Source organism: Syngnathus typhle, linkage group LG1 (assembly GCF_033458585.1).
Source record: "Syngnathus typhle isolate RoL2023-S1 ecotype Sweden linkage group LG1, RoL_Styp_1.0, whole genome shotgun sequence".
Taxonomy (NCBI): domain Eukaryota; kingdom Metazoa; phylum Chordata; class Actinopteri; order Syngnathiformes; family Syngnathidae; genus Syngnathus; species Syngnathus typhle.
This window is the reverse complement of record NC_083738.1, coordinates 26,729,261-26,745,556: the sequence shown is the minus strand read 5'-3', so window position 1 is coordinate 26,745,556 and position 16,296 is coordinate 26,729,261. Positions and strand designations below refer to the sequence as shown.

At 44.3% G+C, this 16,296-nt stretch overlaps 4 protein-coding genes across 6 annotated transcripts in view; 1 reads left to right on the top strand and 3 right to left on the bottom strand.

Moving 5' to 3' along the window:
- The first annotated feature begins 6,202 nt into the window (after positions 1–6,202).
- LOC133152962 (ependymin-like) lies at positions 6,203–7,670 on the top strand. Its single transcript, XM_061276960.1, has 6 exons — positions 6,203–6,378; positions 6,444–6,478; positions 6,735–6,869; positions 6,935–7,118; positions 7,216–7,303; positions 7,371–7,670. Exons 1-6 carry the CDS (start codon positions 6,312–6,314, stop codon positions 7,525–7,527), a joined length of 666 nt encoding a protein of 221 aa, XP_061132944.1. The 5' UTR covers positions 6,203–6,311; the 3' UTR covers positions 7,528–7,670.
- A 13-nt stretch (positions 7,671–7,683) lies between these two features.
- Positions 7,684–9,411, bottom strand: cskmt (citrate synthase lysine methyltransferase). Its single transcript, XM_061276951.1, has 2 exons — positions 9,130–9,411; positions 7,684–8,421 (listed from the first exon to the last, which is right to left on the bottom strand). The coding sequence occupies exons 1-2, from the start codon at positions 9,206–9,208 to the stop codon at positions 7,760–7,762; spliced, it is 741 nt and encodes a 246-aa protein (XP_061132935.1). The 5' UTR covers positions 9,209–9,411; the 3' UTR covers positions 7,684–7,759.
- Positions 9,412–9,777: 366 nt separating this feature from the next.
- Positions 9,778–12,048, bottom strand: LOC133152942 (ubiquitin thioesterase OTUB1-like). Of its 2 annotated transcripts, none has more exons than XM_061276942.1 (7): positions 11,949–12,048; positions 11,440–11,501; positions 11,229–11,327; positions 11,034–11,152; positions 10,662–10,746; positions 10,398–10,592; positions 9,778–10,303 (listed from the first exon to the last, which is right to left on the bottom strand). In XM_061276942.1, the coding sequence occupies exons 1-7, from the start codon at positions 12,046–12,048 to the stop codon at positions 10,106–10,108; spliced, it is 858 nt and encodes a 285-aa protein (XP_061132926.1). In that variant the 3' UTR covers positions 9,778–10,105. The 2 variants fall into 2 exon arrangements, with proteins under 2 accessions (XP_061132926.1, XP_061132918.1); XM_061276934.1 differs by having other exon boundaries at positions 11,871–12,006.
- Positions 12,010–16,296, bottom strand: part of nectin4a (nectin cell adhesion molecule 4a) — a 7,439-nt gene continuing 3,152 nt past the window's right edge. For both annotated transcript variants that reach the window (XM_061276905.1, XM_061276914.1), the window contains 7 exons: positions 16,279–16,296; positions 14,765–14,919; positions 14,521–14,680; positions 14,335–14,410; positions 14,008–14,058; positions 13,675–13,818; positions 12,010–13,132 (listed from right to left, as the gene is read on the bottom strand). The exon at positions 16,279–16,296 is cut by the window's right edge and continues 100 nt beyond it. In XM_061276905.1, the coding sequence (XP_061132889.1) occupies positions 12,785–13,132; positions 13,675–13,818; positions 14,008–14,058; positions 14,335–14,410; positions 14,521–14,680; positions 14,765–14,919; positions 16,279–16,296 (952 nt within the window). In that variant the 3' untranslated portion in view covers positions 12,010–12,784. The remainder of the gene's footprint in view (positions 13,133–13,674; positions 13,819–14,007; positions 14,059–14,334; positions 14,411–14,520; positions 14,681–14,764; positions 14,920–16,278) is intronic.

Genomic DNA, 16,296 nt, shown 5'->3' with positions numbered 1-16,296 from the left:
TGTGAGAACTACTTACCTCTGTGTTAGCCTCGCAAACAAACACATGACCGAGATGTCGTCTGACCGGTTTGAGACTGCAGGAATCTTCAGGCTGACTGAACAAAAGTCACCTGCAACGTGACCTGAATACACATCAGATGTACCGTATAACACACGCTCACAAGTCGTCATGTGATTTCTTTATCAGCGACCTCAGTGTTATGGTGTCACGCTTCTTGCTAGTCATGTGATTCCCCAACTCATAAAATGTTGACTCTGACTGCATGCTCATCTAGAACATCACAGGTGGTGTGAGGTGGAAAAAAACATCCCCTTAAACCTTACCAAATGTATGCAAGCTTTGAGCGCAATTCTATTTAGCACAGGGTGTCCCTCACATGTACTATGTGGGTGGTTTGACTCACAAGCTAGCGATCAATGCAAGAAAGCTAGCGATAACGTTCATAACAGTTATGGCGCCCTACGATTTCAGTCATAAAAAAAGGACCGGCCACCGAGGTCAGAAAAATTGCACTAGCTAGCAATCAAGTAAGCTAGCAATAACATTCAAAACAGTATGACATTGTATAGTTTGAGAATGTTGTTGTTGTTTAGATAGCCGCCAAACTCACAAGCTAGCAGTCAATACAAGAAAGCTACCAATAACATTACGGCATTGTATTGTCACAAATCGGGGAATAGAGGACCCAATAGCAGAGAAACTGTGGCTCAGTCCAGACATAACTTAAATGAAACAAAACAGCAAACAAGGCTCTACTCGTCAAGAAAAAGCTGAAGACATCAAAAGCAAATAAACACAGACTTGACCGTGACTCGGGGAGCAGACAAAAACAAAGTTCATACCGGACAGATAACGACTCAACAAACTCTGAACTGAAAGGAGGGAACAAATTGACGGATAGCGAGGAACACCTGGCTAAAAGTGGCTGAGGGATCTGATTGGAAGACAAAAGGGGCGGGGCTCATAAGAACAGGTCGATCATGTACAAAGAAAAACAACACAAGGAAACATAACACTGACAAAAAGCGACGAGAAACATGAATCGAAGTCCACATCGAAACCAAATGAACATGACTTTTATTCATTTTTTTAAAAATACAAAAAAATCAGCCACTGAAACGTGTTCTAACTTTGAAATGATATTTCCAAAAAAACACATCTTTGTTCACTCCGACTTGACGCTTGTGGTAGATTGGAATCGAGCACTCGGTGCTCGACTGTGTGGTCTGTCTGTATTGAGAGTCGGGGAGATGTTGACTGAGCGGGCAGTAAAAGATCGACTTGTACTGCATCCTTGCCTCCGTGTATTATTGGTGAAACAACCAGTAAGCAACCCACGGTTAGTGACAACACTACAACAGTGTATCAGAGCATAAAGCCACAACATGGTGTCAGAAGACGGAGTTACGGAGTAAGTCAAGGACAGTATTCAACACGTGTTGACCGAAGATAAGCGGCAAGCTAACGGGAGCTAACACAGCCGACATGGAGCAGTTCAGGCCACCGTCTCCGCTGATAATCACGGGGAACCTCGCTGAAAACTGGCGCAGGTGGGAGCAGCGTTTCCAGCTCTATATGGTTGCTTCTGGCGCGGTGGATAAAAATGAGGGGGTTAAAATTGCCATCCTGCTCCACACTGTCGGCGAAGAGGCGCTGGAAGTGTATAATACACTTGCCATTACCCCAGAAGGGGAGGAAGCAACGATGGAGGAAGTTTTGGAAGCATTCAGAGGCTACTGCAGTCCACAAAAGAACGTTGTTTTTGAACGCCATCAGTTTTGGTCACACACAATGTCATCAGGAATATCGGTGGACAGATTCATCACAGAACTACGTCAGAAGAGCAAGAACTGTGAGTTTGGAAGACATGAAGATGACATGATAAGGGATAAATTGGTGTTCAGCATTAGTGATACCCATCTGAAAGAGAGACTGTTACGTGATAATGCACTTACTTTACGCAGAGCAATGGAAACATGTAGATCAGCAGAACTCGCCAAGTCACAAATACAAGCGATGCAAGCGTCACCTGTTGTCCATGATGCCTCAGTGGATGCGTTAAATAGAGCAAGAGTGCAAACACGCAGCTGGGACAAGAACAAACCAAGCTACAAGAAGCAGGTAATGACTGTGTGCCGTAAATGCGGAAACAAGCACGAGCCTCGTCAATGCCCAGCTTACGGCGCTGTGTGTCATAAATGTGGAAAAAATAACCACTTTTCAAAGGTGTGTAGGGGTGGCTATGAGAAAAATAGCCATTGTAAGACAAAGACTGTAAACAATTTAGAAAAAGAAATGGACTGTTTATACATAGGCATGATTGGAAATGGAACCAAGAAAACAGCACACCAAACAAAGGACACTGTATGGCGCGAAACAGCCACGATCAGAGGTGTTGCAATTGACTTCAAGCTGGACACTGGTGCTGACGCTAATGTGCTGCCCAGGCAGCTATACCAGCAGCTACCAGGTCCCGTTCAGCTGCGTCCAACAAAGACTATGTTGATAGCTTTTGGAGGGGCACGCCTGACAGCAGATGGTGTTGCATCTTTAGAATGCAGAACGTCTAAACGCAAGGCTGTGCTGGACTTCCACGTGAGTAGCCAAGCAGACAAGCCAATTCTAGGAGGGGAGGCTTGTGAAGAGCTGCAACTGGTGAAGAGGATGGGGTCGCTCGCGGCAAAGGCTCCACAACAACAACAACCGCCAGCCACCAAAGAGGAGCTACTACTAAGATATGCTGATGTATTCACAGGATTGGGGGAATTTCCTGGAGTTCATCACATACACGTCGACCCCAGCGTCACTCCTGTGATTCACGCATGCAGGAATGTACCCCTCTCCATCATGGATGCGCTGAAAGTGACAATCAAAGACTTACAAAACAGAAAAGTGATAACACCGGTGAATGAACCAACAGAATGGGTGAACAGTCTTGTTGCCACTAAGAAAAAGAACGGGTCGCTGAGGGTGTGTTTGGATCCTTGCAACCTGAATGAGGCAGTCAAGCGCCAGCATTACTCCATTCCTACTCCTGAAGATGTGCGCAGCAGACTGGCTGGAAAATCCATCTTCTCCATCTTGGATGAGAAGGATGGGTACTGGCAGATCAAGCTAGATGAGCCATCATCTAAGCTCTGCACCTTCAACACGCCGTGGGGACGCTTTCGCTTCCTCAGGCTACCATTTGGGATTAAGTCGGCCAGTGAAGTCTTTCAACAAAAGAATTGTGAGACCTTCGGCGACATTCCAGGTGTGTACGTCATAGCAGACGACATGATTATAGCAGCATCGTCAGAGCAAGAACATGATGAAATCCTGCAGAAAGTAATGGAGAGAGCAAAGTCTGCCAATGTGAAATTTAACAAAGACAAAATCCAGTTCAAAGTGAACACAGTAAAATATATGGGACACATCATCACGGCAGCAGGACAGAGGGCTGATGACGCCAAGATCAAAGCGATTGTCGACATGCCGACCCCGGACGACAAACAAAGTCTCCAACGCCTGCTGGGAATGACAAAATTCCTGGCGCAGTACATACCAAATGAAGCCTCACTCACGGCACCCCTCAGACAGCTGCTAAAGAAGGACGTAGCATGGCAGTGGTGCCCACACCACAGCGCAGCACTACAGACGCTGAAGTCTACCCTCACACAAGCGCCTGTTCTGAGGTACTACGATCACAAGCAGCCGCTGACTCTGCAAGCAGATTCCTCAAAGGATGGGCTGGGAGCCTGTCTGCTGCAGGATGGCCACCCGGTGTGCTATGCATCAAGAGCGCTCACGGACACTGAAAAAAGATATGCGCAAATCGAGAAAGAGTTACTTGCCATAGTGTTTGCTGCTAAAAGGTTTCACCAGTATGTTTACGGAAGAACAGTAACAGTGCAGTCTGATCACAAACCTTTGGAGGTCATTGTGCGCAAACCACTGAGCAAAGCGCCAGCACGGCTGCAAGGGATGCTTCTACAACTACAGAGGTATGATTTGAATGTGACATATACACCAGGCAAACACATGTACATCGCGGACACGCTCTCACGCGCCACAGCGTGCAATGACAGTGGCAATCTCAATGAGAACCCTTGTGATGAGAGAGTTGTGTATGCCTTGGAAGCCACAGACGCGTTGAGTAACGAAACACTTAGCCAGCTGAAATCAGCAACGGCAGCAGATGGCGTGTTACAAGCTGTATGTGAGAGACACTTGAAGGGTTGGCCCATGAAAAAGAAAAGTCTGGACAGTAAACTACACAGTTACTGGCCAATGAGGGACAATATCAGCATCGTGAATGACATTGTGATGGTCGGAGACAAAATCATAATACCCGAGTGCTTCAAGAGAGTGATTTTGGAGAAGCTGCACCTTGCACACCAAGGCGTGCAGCGTACTAAAGCTAAAGCGAGAAAAGTCCTTTACTGGCCTGGCATGACACGAGACATAGAGACAATGGTGGAAAAATGTGTGCAGTGCCAGCAGCTACAGCCCAGACACCAGGCTGAGCCACTCATTCCACACCAGGTTCCTGAACTGCCATGGATGAAAGTTGGAGCTGACATCTTCGAGCTGCATGGTCAGTCATACCTGCTGTTGGTGGATTACCTGACAAAATATCCAGAAGTGCTCAACCTGACTGATAAAACAGCTCGCACGGTGATTCAGAAGATGAAGTCTGTCTTTGCCAGACATGGGATACCTAAGGAGGTAGTGAGTGATCATGTCCCATTCGCCAGCTATGAGATGCAGTCATTTGCAGCTTCATGGGAGTTCAAGCTCACACACTCCAGCCCAGGTTTTCCCTCTTCAAATGGAATGGCGGAGCGGGCCATAAAGACGGTAAAACACGCGCTGAAGAAAGCAGTGCAGACTGGCACTGACCCACATCTAGTGTTGCTGTCGCTGAGAAACACACCGGTGACAGGACTAAACCTGACACCTGCACAAATGTTGATGGGTAGAGTCCTGCGCAGCACACTTCCATGTTCCAGTGCTGTGCTGAAACAGTCATCCCCACAGCATATTCTCGAAAGAATACAGGACTTGCAGTCCCGGCAAAAGCAACACTACGACCAGCGTGCAAAGCAACTGCCAGTGCTGACCCCAGGAGACACGGTGCACATGCAGACGCGACGCGGCTGGGAGCCAGCGGTTGTCATCAGGCAGCGAGATGAACCACGCTCCTACACTGTACAGACACCGGCAGGGAGGACACGCAGGAGGAACAGGCGACATCTGAGAAAGATACACCCAAGCCTGTTCAAAGACTCTCACCCTGATGAACATTTGGACTCTGAGTTTCAACATACTCAGGCTACTGCAACAGTGGACTCACCACCACTGGAACCGGTACCACGCAACCCTTGTCCTGTGCCTGTGGACAGTATGCCCACATGCTATACCAGGAGTGGCAGAGCAGTTAGGCGCCCTGCCAGGTACACTGAATGACAAAGTGATGTTGTTACTCAATGTTAAGAAAGAAAGTGATGGAGAAATTAAAGTGTGGATGTTTTGTGTTTATCGTGAAGTGTTATAAAATGTTATAGGTTCGGAAGGAAAAAAAAAAAAGATTGTTGAAAGCCATTAGGGTTGTTGAAACATGATTTGTTTGTAATTGATATATGCATGTCGAAATTGTGATCAATGTTGATACCAAAGAGTTAAGGTAACCGATACTAGATAAGCTACTTCTCAGTTGGAAAAGAGGGATGTGGTAGATTGGAATCGAGCACTCGGTGCTCGACTGTGTGGTCTGTCTGTATTGAGAGTCGGGGAGATGTTGACTGAGCGGGCAGTAAAAGATCGACTTGTACTGCATCCTTGCCTCCGTGTATTATTGGTGAAACAACCAGTAAGCAACCCACGGTTAGTGACAACACTACAACAGTGTATCAGAGCATAAAGCCACAACAACGCTCACGCTTCAACAACACGCCTGACTTTTTTGCCCTCTCATGACCCACTACTGAATTAATTAGTTTCAAACATGTAAACTACACATCATCAATCGAAAGAAGACAAATAAAATAAAAAGCAAAAACAAAGTGAAAGACATTGCAATTATGACTCTGTATAAATACTAGGTCCAAACATAATACAATAACATGAGCAGATCAATACACACCGGCTAAATATTTACAAGTAGAAGCAAAATACGTTTCAGTGCGCAATATGGTGACTCATTTTTAACAAGGCAGGTGGCCATTAAACAGCACTAAGAGGGATGACCCTTCTCCCGGTTTGACTGCGCTTATAAGGAACTAACCCGATCTACCTCGCTGACTGATTGTTGCGACGGCGCCGTGGAAGCATGCAACTTTTTCTCGTGCTCGTGTGCTTTCTGGCAGCATGCGCGGCTCAGAAGCCTCACCCTTGCGGTAAGTTCGTCCGATTGCTTCCTTAGGTGTACTCGCTTCAACTCGGTTTTGCTTCTTCCAAACAGTGAGTCCTTCTCTTCTGAGCGGCCAATTCTCTGTGGTATGTTTTTTTTTTTTTTTGTATCTCGGTGTTGTCAAGAGGCATGATACCGTAATTTTCGGACTATAAGTCGCGGTTTTTTTCATAGTTTGCGTGGGGGGGCGACTTATACTCAGGAGCGACTTATATACATATATATGTGTTTTTTTCCATTTTTTTGGGGCATTTTATGGCTGGTGCGATTTATACGCCGGTGCGATTTATAGTCCGAAAATTACGGTAATCTCACTGAGATCTTATCTTTTATTTTGTGCAGTCCACACAGAATGAACAGCTCTGGGCTTTCGCCCGTTTCCTCTACGACGCACTGGGACAAAGAATAAGGCTCCAAGAGTTCGGATTTTACCAGAATAAGACTTTCACCTACGATACTCTTCTTCTCTATAGAGAAGTGAGTCATAGTGAATTTCAAAAATATGGGAAGTGAAAACCTGAACTTGTTATTTGTTCCTTCAGGGCGTCGTGTACGAGATAAACAATAGCGAGAAGAAGTGCATGAAAAGACCCTTGCGGGCTGACTTCCACCCCATGGAGGTCCCGAAAAACGCCAGCCTTTTGGGTCAGGTTGTCGTGGGGAGCTCCTCAGCCCCGGGTCAGGGTCTTCTCGTCAACACATGGACGGGCGAGTTTCCTGCCAACGGTGAGTCGCCCGACTGGAGATAAAAACATTTCCCCCCCCCCCAAAAAAACTTCAATCATCCCACACGTGGCCACGCCTTCTCTTTTTGATTCTGCAGCACCTTACTTGTTCACGGTGACTGAATTTGGTTGCATTCCCGTCTCCACGACCTTCAAAACTCAGCCGTTTGGATGGATGGTGACGAGGCAAGTTGTGTTTTCTGTCGCGGGGATTTGTTCGGACGACTGAGGTTGACTGCTTTTGGTTCAACAGTTTCTTCAACAACGTCATTGGAATTTCCGATCCCAACGAGCTCAATCCTCCGAGCTTCTGCCAAGACGCGGAGGAGGAGGAGGAACCGGTGAATTTTGTCAGCTTGCTCCAGATGAAATCAGTGCAAGCACAAGTGAATCACTCGCCTCATCCGTAACCGGAATGGTTCTTTTACACCGTTACGCAAATTTAGCGGATGATTCAAATACGCTGCTTCTGGTTTTTTTTTTGTTTTTTTTTGTGGTCATCAATTATATGCCTGCTGTTTGCTTGTCAATAAAAAAACAATAATTAAAAGAATGAATTTGCCTCAATATTGCAAAAACAGTGATATTTATATGACTTTTGCACCGTGAACTCAGGCAGTCCGATATGAAACCCTGAGAGAGTCAGGGTTCCACATGAGGGTGAGGGGTCACTTGATAGCAGTAGTAACAAATCGCCCTCAGTTCTCCCACTTCCTGCACTGCGATCGGAGCACCCCGCGCTTCCGTCTCCAGCCACAGCAGCCTGGCATCGGGATCCTCGTCCGAGAACTGGAGCAGAGAGCCCGTGTGGCGCAGCGCCTTTAAACACTGCTTCAACACCAGGCCGGCGCTCCTCTTCCCCTCCTTGGACTTCAACATGGCGTCCGTGGTGCCTTTATCCACGATGAGGTCCACGCTGCCGGGGGGAAAGTGTTTGTGCAGCTGCGTACAGTCCAGCTCCACAAACTCCAGCTGGGAAGAACAGTTGCCGGGTTGAACAGCTTTAGCTCGCACGTGCTCCTGCATGAGCCGTACGGCCACGGGAGAAATGTCCACGCACGTGACTCGAACCGGCAGGGGACATCGCTGGTAAATGGACGGACCCAATGCGGAAGTGCCGCAGCCCATATCCAGGACTTGAAGGCTGGCATCGGGACCGGGCCTGCTCTGTAGTGCAGGCATGATGAAGTTCTGCACTGCCTCAAAGCCAAAGAACCACTCAAAGTTTTTCAACGGCTTTCTACTGTTTTCAGCGTAGAAGCGGTCCCAGGTGGCTTTTTTGTCCATGTTTTCAATCATTTGAGCTAGACAGAAGGACAGAAGAACAGACAGTCAGCTTCTTGACTTGGCATTTGTGCCATACTAACTAGTCAATGTTACAAACTAAATTATTAATAGAGAACAGAGAGGAACGCAAGTTAAACAAAAATGTGTTAAATATGACACACAGGGGAACACGAACATACATACCACAAGGTCCTTATAACTTCATTAGTGTAATGATTTTTGCTGTCATTTAATTCTGTTTCATTGTATTTATATATTTATTTTTCGTTAATTTTCTTCTGTACAATACATAAATTGTATTTAAGAACAAATGTAAGAAGGATAATAGAAAATTCCCATCAATTCAAGAAAAAAATATATATATTGGTATGGCGATATGTAAGTGACCAAAAACGAAGTCATATATTTATTTACAGTTGACCGCCGATATTCGCGGGGACCAGGAAAATCCGCGTATAACTGAAGCCCATTGAAATGCATGAGGTATATTGGGTAAAAGGGGTATATTTGTATTGTATATATTATGCAGGAACGTTTTTTTTTTGTTTATTTATTTTACGTAAAGTAAAACACGCGTTTAAAACGTGCTGCACTTCCGTCAACAACAACCTGCGTACTTAGCATTTAGCCACAAGTAGCATTGCACGAGGAGACGTCACAGCAACAACAACAAAACAAATGACCCAAAATTGACAAAAGTAATGGAAATGTGGGATAAAACGTACATGTTAGAGAAGAGTGAAGTCGCAAACGTGCTGAAAATATCCTCGAACTTGTCAAAAATGACTTTGACAGCGGTGCCATTGCTACTTGTAGTCGGACCTCCTAAGCTGCTGTTTGACAGGAAGGATCACGCGGATAAAAATAGAACGGACTACAAAATCGGCCATTTTCAGTTTGGTCCGTGAATAGACGATCTTCGGTGCCGGTCTTTATCATGACGAATGACTTGATTTTCTTCTATGATAGGAAGCGTGTTGCCTTCACCCAATAAAAAAAGCTATCTCTGCTTTCTACAAAATTGAAGTTTCTGTTTTTCAAAATATATAGTTTGGTTTTCAGACTAAGGTTATATATATTTTTTATTCCTATTTTTGCAATCATTTCTCTTGTTGCTAATAGAAAACATTCCAAAATAACAGGAAAGAAAAATCACAAAAAACATATATACGTACTCCAAGAAACCAAAAAACACAGTATCCCATAGAACATATTTTTGAAAAATATGTCCAAATTATAAGCGCCCCACAAAAATACTCAAGTAATTGCAATAGTGTCTATGTACAGCACTAGCAGAACACAACATTACTTAAGCTAGTGTTTTTTTTTTCTTCAACTATGCTTTAGCACCAAACTGCACACAGCACAAGAAATAAGATGTAAATCCCTTTAATAAAACTCAAAATAAAACGCAGTGTAACAAAGGAAAAGAATCCAACAAAGCAAGTCGATAACATTTACAACCACAAAAAAGAAACCTGTACAACTCTAAATGCCTGGAGTCACTTCTATTTTCTCAAACATGTTTTTTTTTTAGATATTTGGTGATAACTTGTGGAGGGGCGAAGTGGGGGGTACCATGATGTGTACTTGGAACCTTTTTTTTTTTTTTGCTTAGGACGCACGAGTGTCATCTCACATGGCGAGTAACATTCTGCTTCATCCGCGTTGTGTGTGGAGGAGGGGGGGGGGGGGGCGTTGCTATTTGTATAGGATGTCGTAATGGCCCGGTCTGTAGAGGAGGAAGATGCGCGGGTCGCCGCCTTCAGGAAAGACGTGATGGTTGACCGTCCCTCCTTCGCCCCTGTCCATGTACTCCACGAGGATGGATAAGTTCAGGGCCTGGGCTAAAGCGATGATGTGAATGTGGTCGCTTTCTTTTGACATAGGCTCCACCTCCTGGGATGGGGGAGAAGGGGGGGGGGGCACAGTCAGGAGACGTCATTTTCTAGAAAATGTCAAGAACGATTCTTCAAATGGAAGTTCATTGTACCTGCTGACAAAATTCCTTGACCGAGCGGCCTCCCTCGATGAAGTGCTGGAAGAAGCCGTGCTCCCGCTGCAGGTAGCCCGAGGTGAGCAGTCGCAGATACACCACCACGTAGTCTGACACGTTCTGGTCGTTGAAAGATCTCAGCAGCTCCTTCAAGCTGGGCTGCTTCTCACACAGCTCGATCAGGCTCATGAACTGGCCGCACAGTCAGGACGCGATTTAGGGAATTGCTGGAACAGAGGATCGCTAGCATCGCTAACTCACAGTGTGGTGAAAGTCCTCGATGGTGAACTCGGTGAATCCCTCGTTAACCAGGTCCACTTTGCTTTTCGCTGCAACCGCTTTAAACCTGAGCAGGGAGTCGACAACATGTACACGTTTTTTTTTTTTTTTTGTGCTAAAATAAAAATGTAACTTGGAATAATATAAACGACCACCATATAGGGCAACAACATTAGTAAGCAAAAAACAGCAACAGTTGTTTTTATTTATTTGAGCTAGTGGAAAATCCAAAACACTTCACAAAATTTAAAATAGTTTGTTGAGATGCCCAAATTAAAATGTTCTCATACTTAAATGCCTTGAAATTTCACTATTATTCAACTTTATATGAAAAAAAAAAAAAGTATTACTTACTTCTGCAGTTCTTTGCTGTCATCTAGTAGAGACTCGAGATGTGCAAAGCCAAAGGCTCTGTAGAAACAGTTGCCGTCTGGTCTTGTCTTGCGGATATATGAATATTTTTTGTGCAAATCCTGTGATAAAGCAGCGGGGGGGAAAAAAGGATTGGTATGGACATCAAGGGGGACACATAGGTGATATTACACCCACCTTGATCTTGAGCTGATAAACCGTGTCTTCTTCGGAGTACTCCCTCTGCAGCACGGACAGTTCCTTTCTTTCTGACACTAGCGGGTTACTGTTGGCTATCTGCATGGCCAACCATAAAATTGACAACAACGATGACAAAAATTAATTGGAATCCATATTAGGAGGGGGGGGGGGCGGGGGGGGGGGCAGCATCTTCAGAGGAAATCCTCACCTCCTGTTGAATTCTGTCCTGCTGCGCAATTATGGCCTCATCATACGCCAAGCAGTTCACACCTATTACAGAGGGCAGAGTCATATTTTGTACATTAATTTCTCTAAAAGTCAACTAGGTCAATGTTGCAGTAACGACTCAAATGAGAATGACGTGACATGGAAATATGTTGATTTACAACAAACAAAACAAAACACGTTGCCCTCCCTTATGTCGTTTTGTTGAAAGTTCAGTCCATCGCTTTAACGTTGATTTTAGGTTCAAAACCGCGAGACTGCACGTCGCCTGACAAAGTGGTCAAACAAGCGTTTTCTTTGTGCAATAATTTTAGCATTAGCCAACAAGCTATGGCCCCTTTCGAGTTGGACGCTGCATGTCAACCGCTTTGTCTGACGGAAGGACACCAGCCAAAAAGCGACAAAACCACTCGCGTTCCAAGTGACTTGAACCTCCACGACCGAGAGGGTCTCGCTGCATGTTGTCTTGTGTTTCCACTTGGCTTTTCTCACCCTCCATCTCCCCCTGTGATGTTTCTTGCTGTTCCTCCGCCATCTTAGTTGTACAGATCGGTTTCCTGTTTTTTTTTTCCCCCATAACTTTATTGCTCATGTACAAAGGTACAAAAAAAACAAACAGTGACGTACACCGTTCGACGCGGTACAAGAAAAAGTCGTATAGATAAAATAAAACGTATCGTACAGCACTTTGAATGCAATTTCGTCATATTTACCATAATCACACGTAAAAGTGCCATTTTAAGTGGTACACAAACAAGGCTACATTGTCGAGGCTAATCGCCAGTTACCCAAACATGCAAAAGATTATTCAGCATGTATAAAAGTGTTTATAAGATGTAACGAGTCACGCCTTCTGCACTTCCCAATATCACCGCCAGAGGGCGCCAAAGACAAGGAATACAAACTTTTTAGTCAAATTGTGTACAAGGGGGGAATTCAAAACACAAAAGGTTGGGGAATTTTTAAGTTAAGCTACAACACATATTTGTAACACAAGTCACATACTAAAGTAAGCAAGTTTCATGTGGGCATATCCCAAAACCCAAAGGTTTGTAGTCAAATTGCATTCAAATAGTGTTAAGAAAAAGAAACACAAGATTATCGAAACAAAAATACAAGAGTGAGTGAGAAAGAATAATACTTCATGTTTGCCAAATTTGGAGTTCTTGCTATGGCACATATTTTGGAGCAGAAGCACAGCAAACAATCCTGAAATCATCATGTGCCATCTGCATTTTCTCTAGTCCAGTACAAGCTTGTTGCCGACTTGTCCTTTAAACAGTTTTTAAGCGTAAACTGCTTCTTTGCGAATTGTGTACAGCGTCTTCCTACACGATCTGGGCCTTGTGCACCAGGGAGGCATGCGGGCTCAAAGCAGTGTGGCCTGTCTCCTGTTTGAACCTCTTGGTGCTATTTGTGAGTTGGCTATGCACCTCAGACACTTGCGAGCGGCTTCTCTGGCTTTCCTGGTCATCAGGATGCTCCCGACTGGCGGGCCCCCCGAGGCCCTCATCCACCTCGTCGTCGTTGTCCGTCGTGGAGGGAGTGGTGTAGTCCGGGGAATGGTGGCGCAGGGACCTGACGGAGCTCCCTGGCCTTGACCATTCCTCATTTTGCTCCCTGGTGGACTTGATAGGCAACGGTGTCGGCACGCGACGAGGAAGGAACGTTCCCTGCTACGGACGTACACAACACACACAAATGTACAGTTGTAAAATCTAGTTTCATTTGCGCTGTAAGCGATATCGGTATTTAATTTGGAGTTAACTGTCAAACTAAACACGTCATAAAGATTTCACACATTGTCTATTTAAATATGAGATATGCTTTGTTTTTAAAACATCATTGGCGCCTACGCTAAAGCTAATGTAAAATCCTATTGAAATGCCAATGGAAAATTAGCATCGACTTTGGTGACTTCTACTATTCTCGTTAGTATTTATTTTTCTTTATTTAACTCAGTAACGGAATTATTTTCCGACCGTTATATCAAGTTATGTTTAAAGTTGAATTTTTATTGCCGACCCACATTTCCACGCATGGCTCAAAATACAATACCCGAGGTCCCAGGTTAGACGCTAGACTTGTGAACATGAAACTAGAACAACAAAATAAAATAAATATGATCAAAATGCTTATTGTAAATAACTGTGCTTATTATTTTTCCCCCCTATAATCGCCTCGCGTTAATCAGATGTCATTCGACTGTCTTGCTCACCTCATCGTGGTCCACGTAGCTCTCTCTGACCTTTTGCGAGTTGAGTAGGACCGGCCGACCCAGATTGTCGTACGCACCCCCTCCCCCTTCTCCTGCCCTCCCACCCATGATCGTCGAATGGCTCTCACGACTGGGGGCCATCTCCTAAACAGACACAGAAGATGATTTGCTAACCGTTTTCTTCAAGCGACACTGTGGCAAGAGAACTCAACCGGGGGTTCTCGTCATGCAGTCGCTGGAATATGACAATTTTGAGTGGTTCTAACTACTCTCAGAGTCAGAGACAGGAATAAAAAGAGCATAAAGTTTGATGGCTGCGACGAGCAGACTGACCCCGAGGGACGACAAGGTTCCCTCCACCCTCAGCGGGATGCTTTCCTCCATCTGCAATGACAGCAAATAGAATTTTATACTTGCTGGCAAACTTGCTGGAAGTTCTCCCGTCAAACTTTGCCGTTTCCTCAAGAGAGATAACCTTCTTCTCTGTCTCATCCCGAGTGCTTCATTATGTCTTCAATTCATGTCAGACAAAGAATCACTGACTAAAAATCGGACGGTTTTGTCTCCCGAGCAGAATTGGGTCGCGTAGACGGATGGGGGGGGAAAAAAGCGGGATGGTGTTTGTTCGGTGTTGTAGGGGAGAAAAGAATCATTGAGTACCGCTCCTCTGGCATCTGTGCTGACCGAGTTGATCCTCCTCAAAGAAGCTTGCCAAGACAGAGTGCTTATTTCCTCCCTGTGTGAAATCAAAGACGGTGAGATGAGTTCTCCGCTTTTTGGATTAAAAAAAAATATCAAAACTAACTGTACTGAAAACCCCCAGAATATTATGAGCTCGTTCCATACTTCTTCTCGGTCAGTTCCTTCTTGAGCCTCTTGTTCTTCTTCTTGTGGTGACAGGTGACGGTGATGATGACGACCAGCATCAAGAGGAGCAACGCCGCAGCTATCACTCCCACGACAACCATCGTCATCGTCTCCGTCATCGCTTGCCTCAGGGGAAATTCTGAAGTAGGGAAGGCGGCAAGTGGTCCAAACGAGGGATAGATGGACGGGGGTGGGGTTCAAAGGCTCGACTGTCGAGGTCTACCTGACACGATAATCTCCGCCTCCGCCACACCAACGCCAACGTCGTTCTTCGCCACGCACTGGTAGGTGCCGCTGTCTGATTGGCTGAGGGGCCGCCTGAACTCCAGGGTTCCGTTGGGGTGAGGGATCAAACCCTCGGGTAAAGCCTCACCATCTCTGCAAATAAAGAAACGACAAGTCGTTACTGTCCAATTTCATTCTTTCCACATCTGCGGTTCTTTAAGGAAAATGAGTCCAAACGTCTGGACGGAATGTGGACGTATTTGGAAGTAACCAAATTCAAACTCAAGTCTAGTGTTAAAGGCTTTTACTTTCAATTTCTAAAAGGCTTTAAAATAAACAAACAAAATAAATGAATAATGCTTGTCCACACCCAAAAATTATGAATGAATGAATGAATAAATAAATAAATAAATAAATAAATAAATAAATAAATAAATAAATAAATAAATAAATAAATAAATAAATAAATAAATAAATAAATAAATAAATAAAAAAAGCTTGTTCAAGCATTATTTAGATTTATTTGGAAGTAACCGAATTAAATCTCAAGTCTAGAGTGTGAGTGTTCTGAATAACATTAATAAATCATTTCTAAAACGCTCTAAAATAAACAAAGAAACAAACACACAAAATAAATTTAGAACAAAATAAAACAAACAAACAAACAAACAAACAAACAAACAAACAAACAAACAAACAAACAAACAAACAAACAAACAAACAAAAAAAGAAAGAAAGAAAGAAAGAAAGAAAGAAAGAAAGAAAGAAAGAAAGAAAGAAAGAAAGAAAGAAAGAAAGAAAGAAAGAAAGAAATAAATAAAGAAATAAAGAAATAAAGAAATAAAGAAATAAATAAATAAATAAATAAATAAATAAATAAATAAGGCTTGTCCAAGAACGAGTACATTTTCTGTTTCCTTTTATGCAACATGGAGTTTTCGATTAAGCATTTTCTAAACAGTCCCTGACTTCATCCATTCTGTTCCCCTTTTTCATCAGTCATCTCGCTCACACACTTTCGGTTCCCTCCGCAATGTGCGCTACCTTTCCCTTTCCTCGCTAGAGGTTGCGTCACCCAGACGCCTGCTGTTGACAAAACCAACAGGTTCGGCCCGCCTCATGCTCGGTCATATAAATCGGTAATATGTTGTTGTTTAGGTAGTATGTCAAAAATGTGTGTTTTAAAGCGTAATCCTCCCGACTGCTCAAAGTTGTCTTCATTGTTTGTAGCGATTACACGTTCAAAGGCTAACGATAACTACGATGACGGGCGCGGTAAAAACAAGTTCACACCCCTGACTTAAGGTGACTTGTACATGTTGTTTTCTCTTAAACGGAACAACATCTGCCCCACCCTGATGACTGATATTAATCCCATAAATTGAGCAAACGCACGATGACTCGAGTACGACGGGTTCAATCTGCCACTGTTGATATGTGGCGTCATCACGCTCGGAGTTACTGGAAAAATAACAGACCAGACGCTGAGTCAACGGTTATCTTGGTGGGTACCTGGCCCAGGTGAACTGC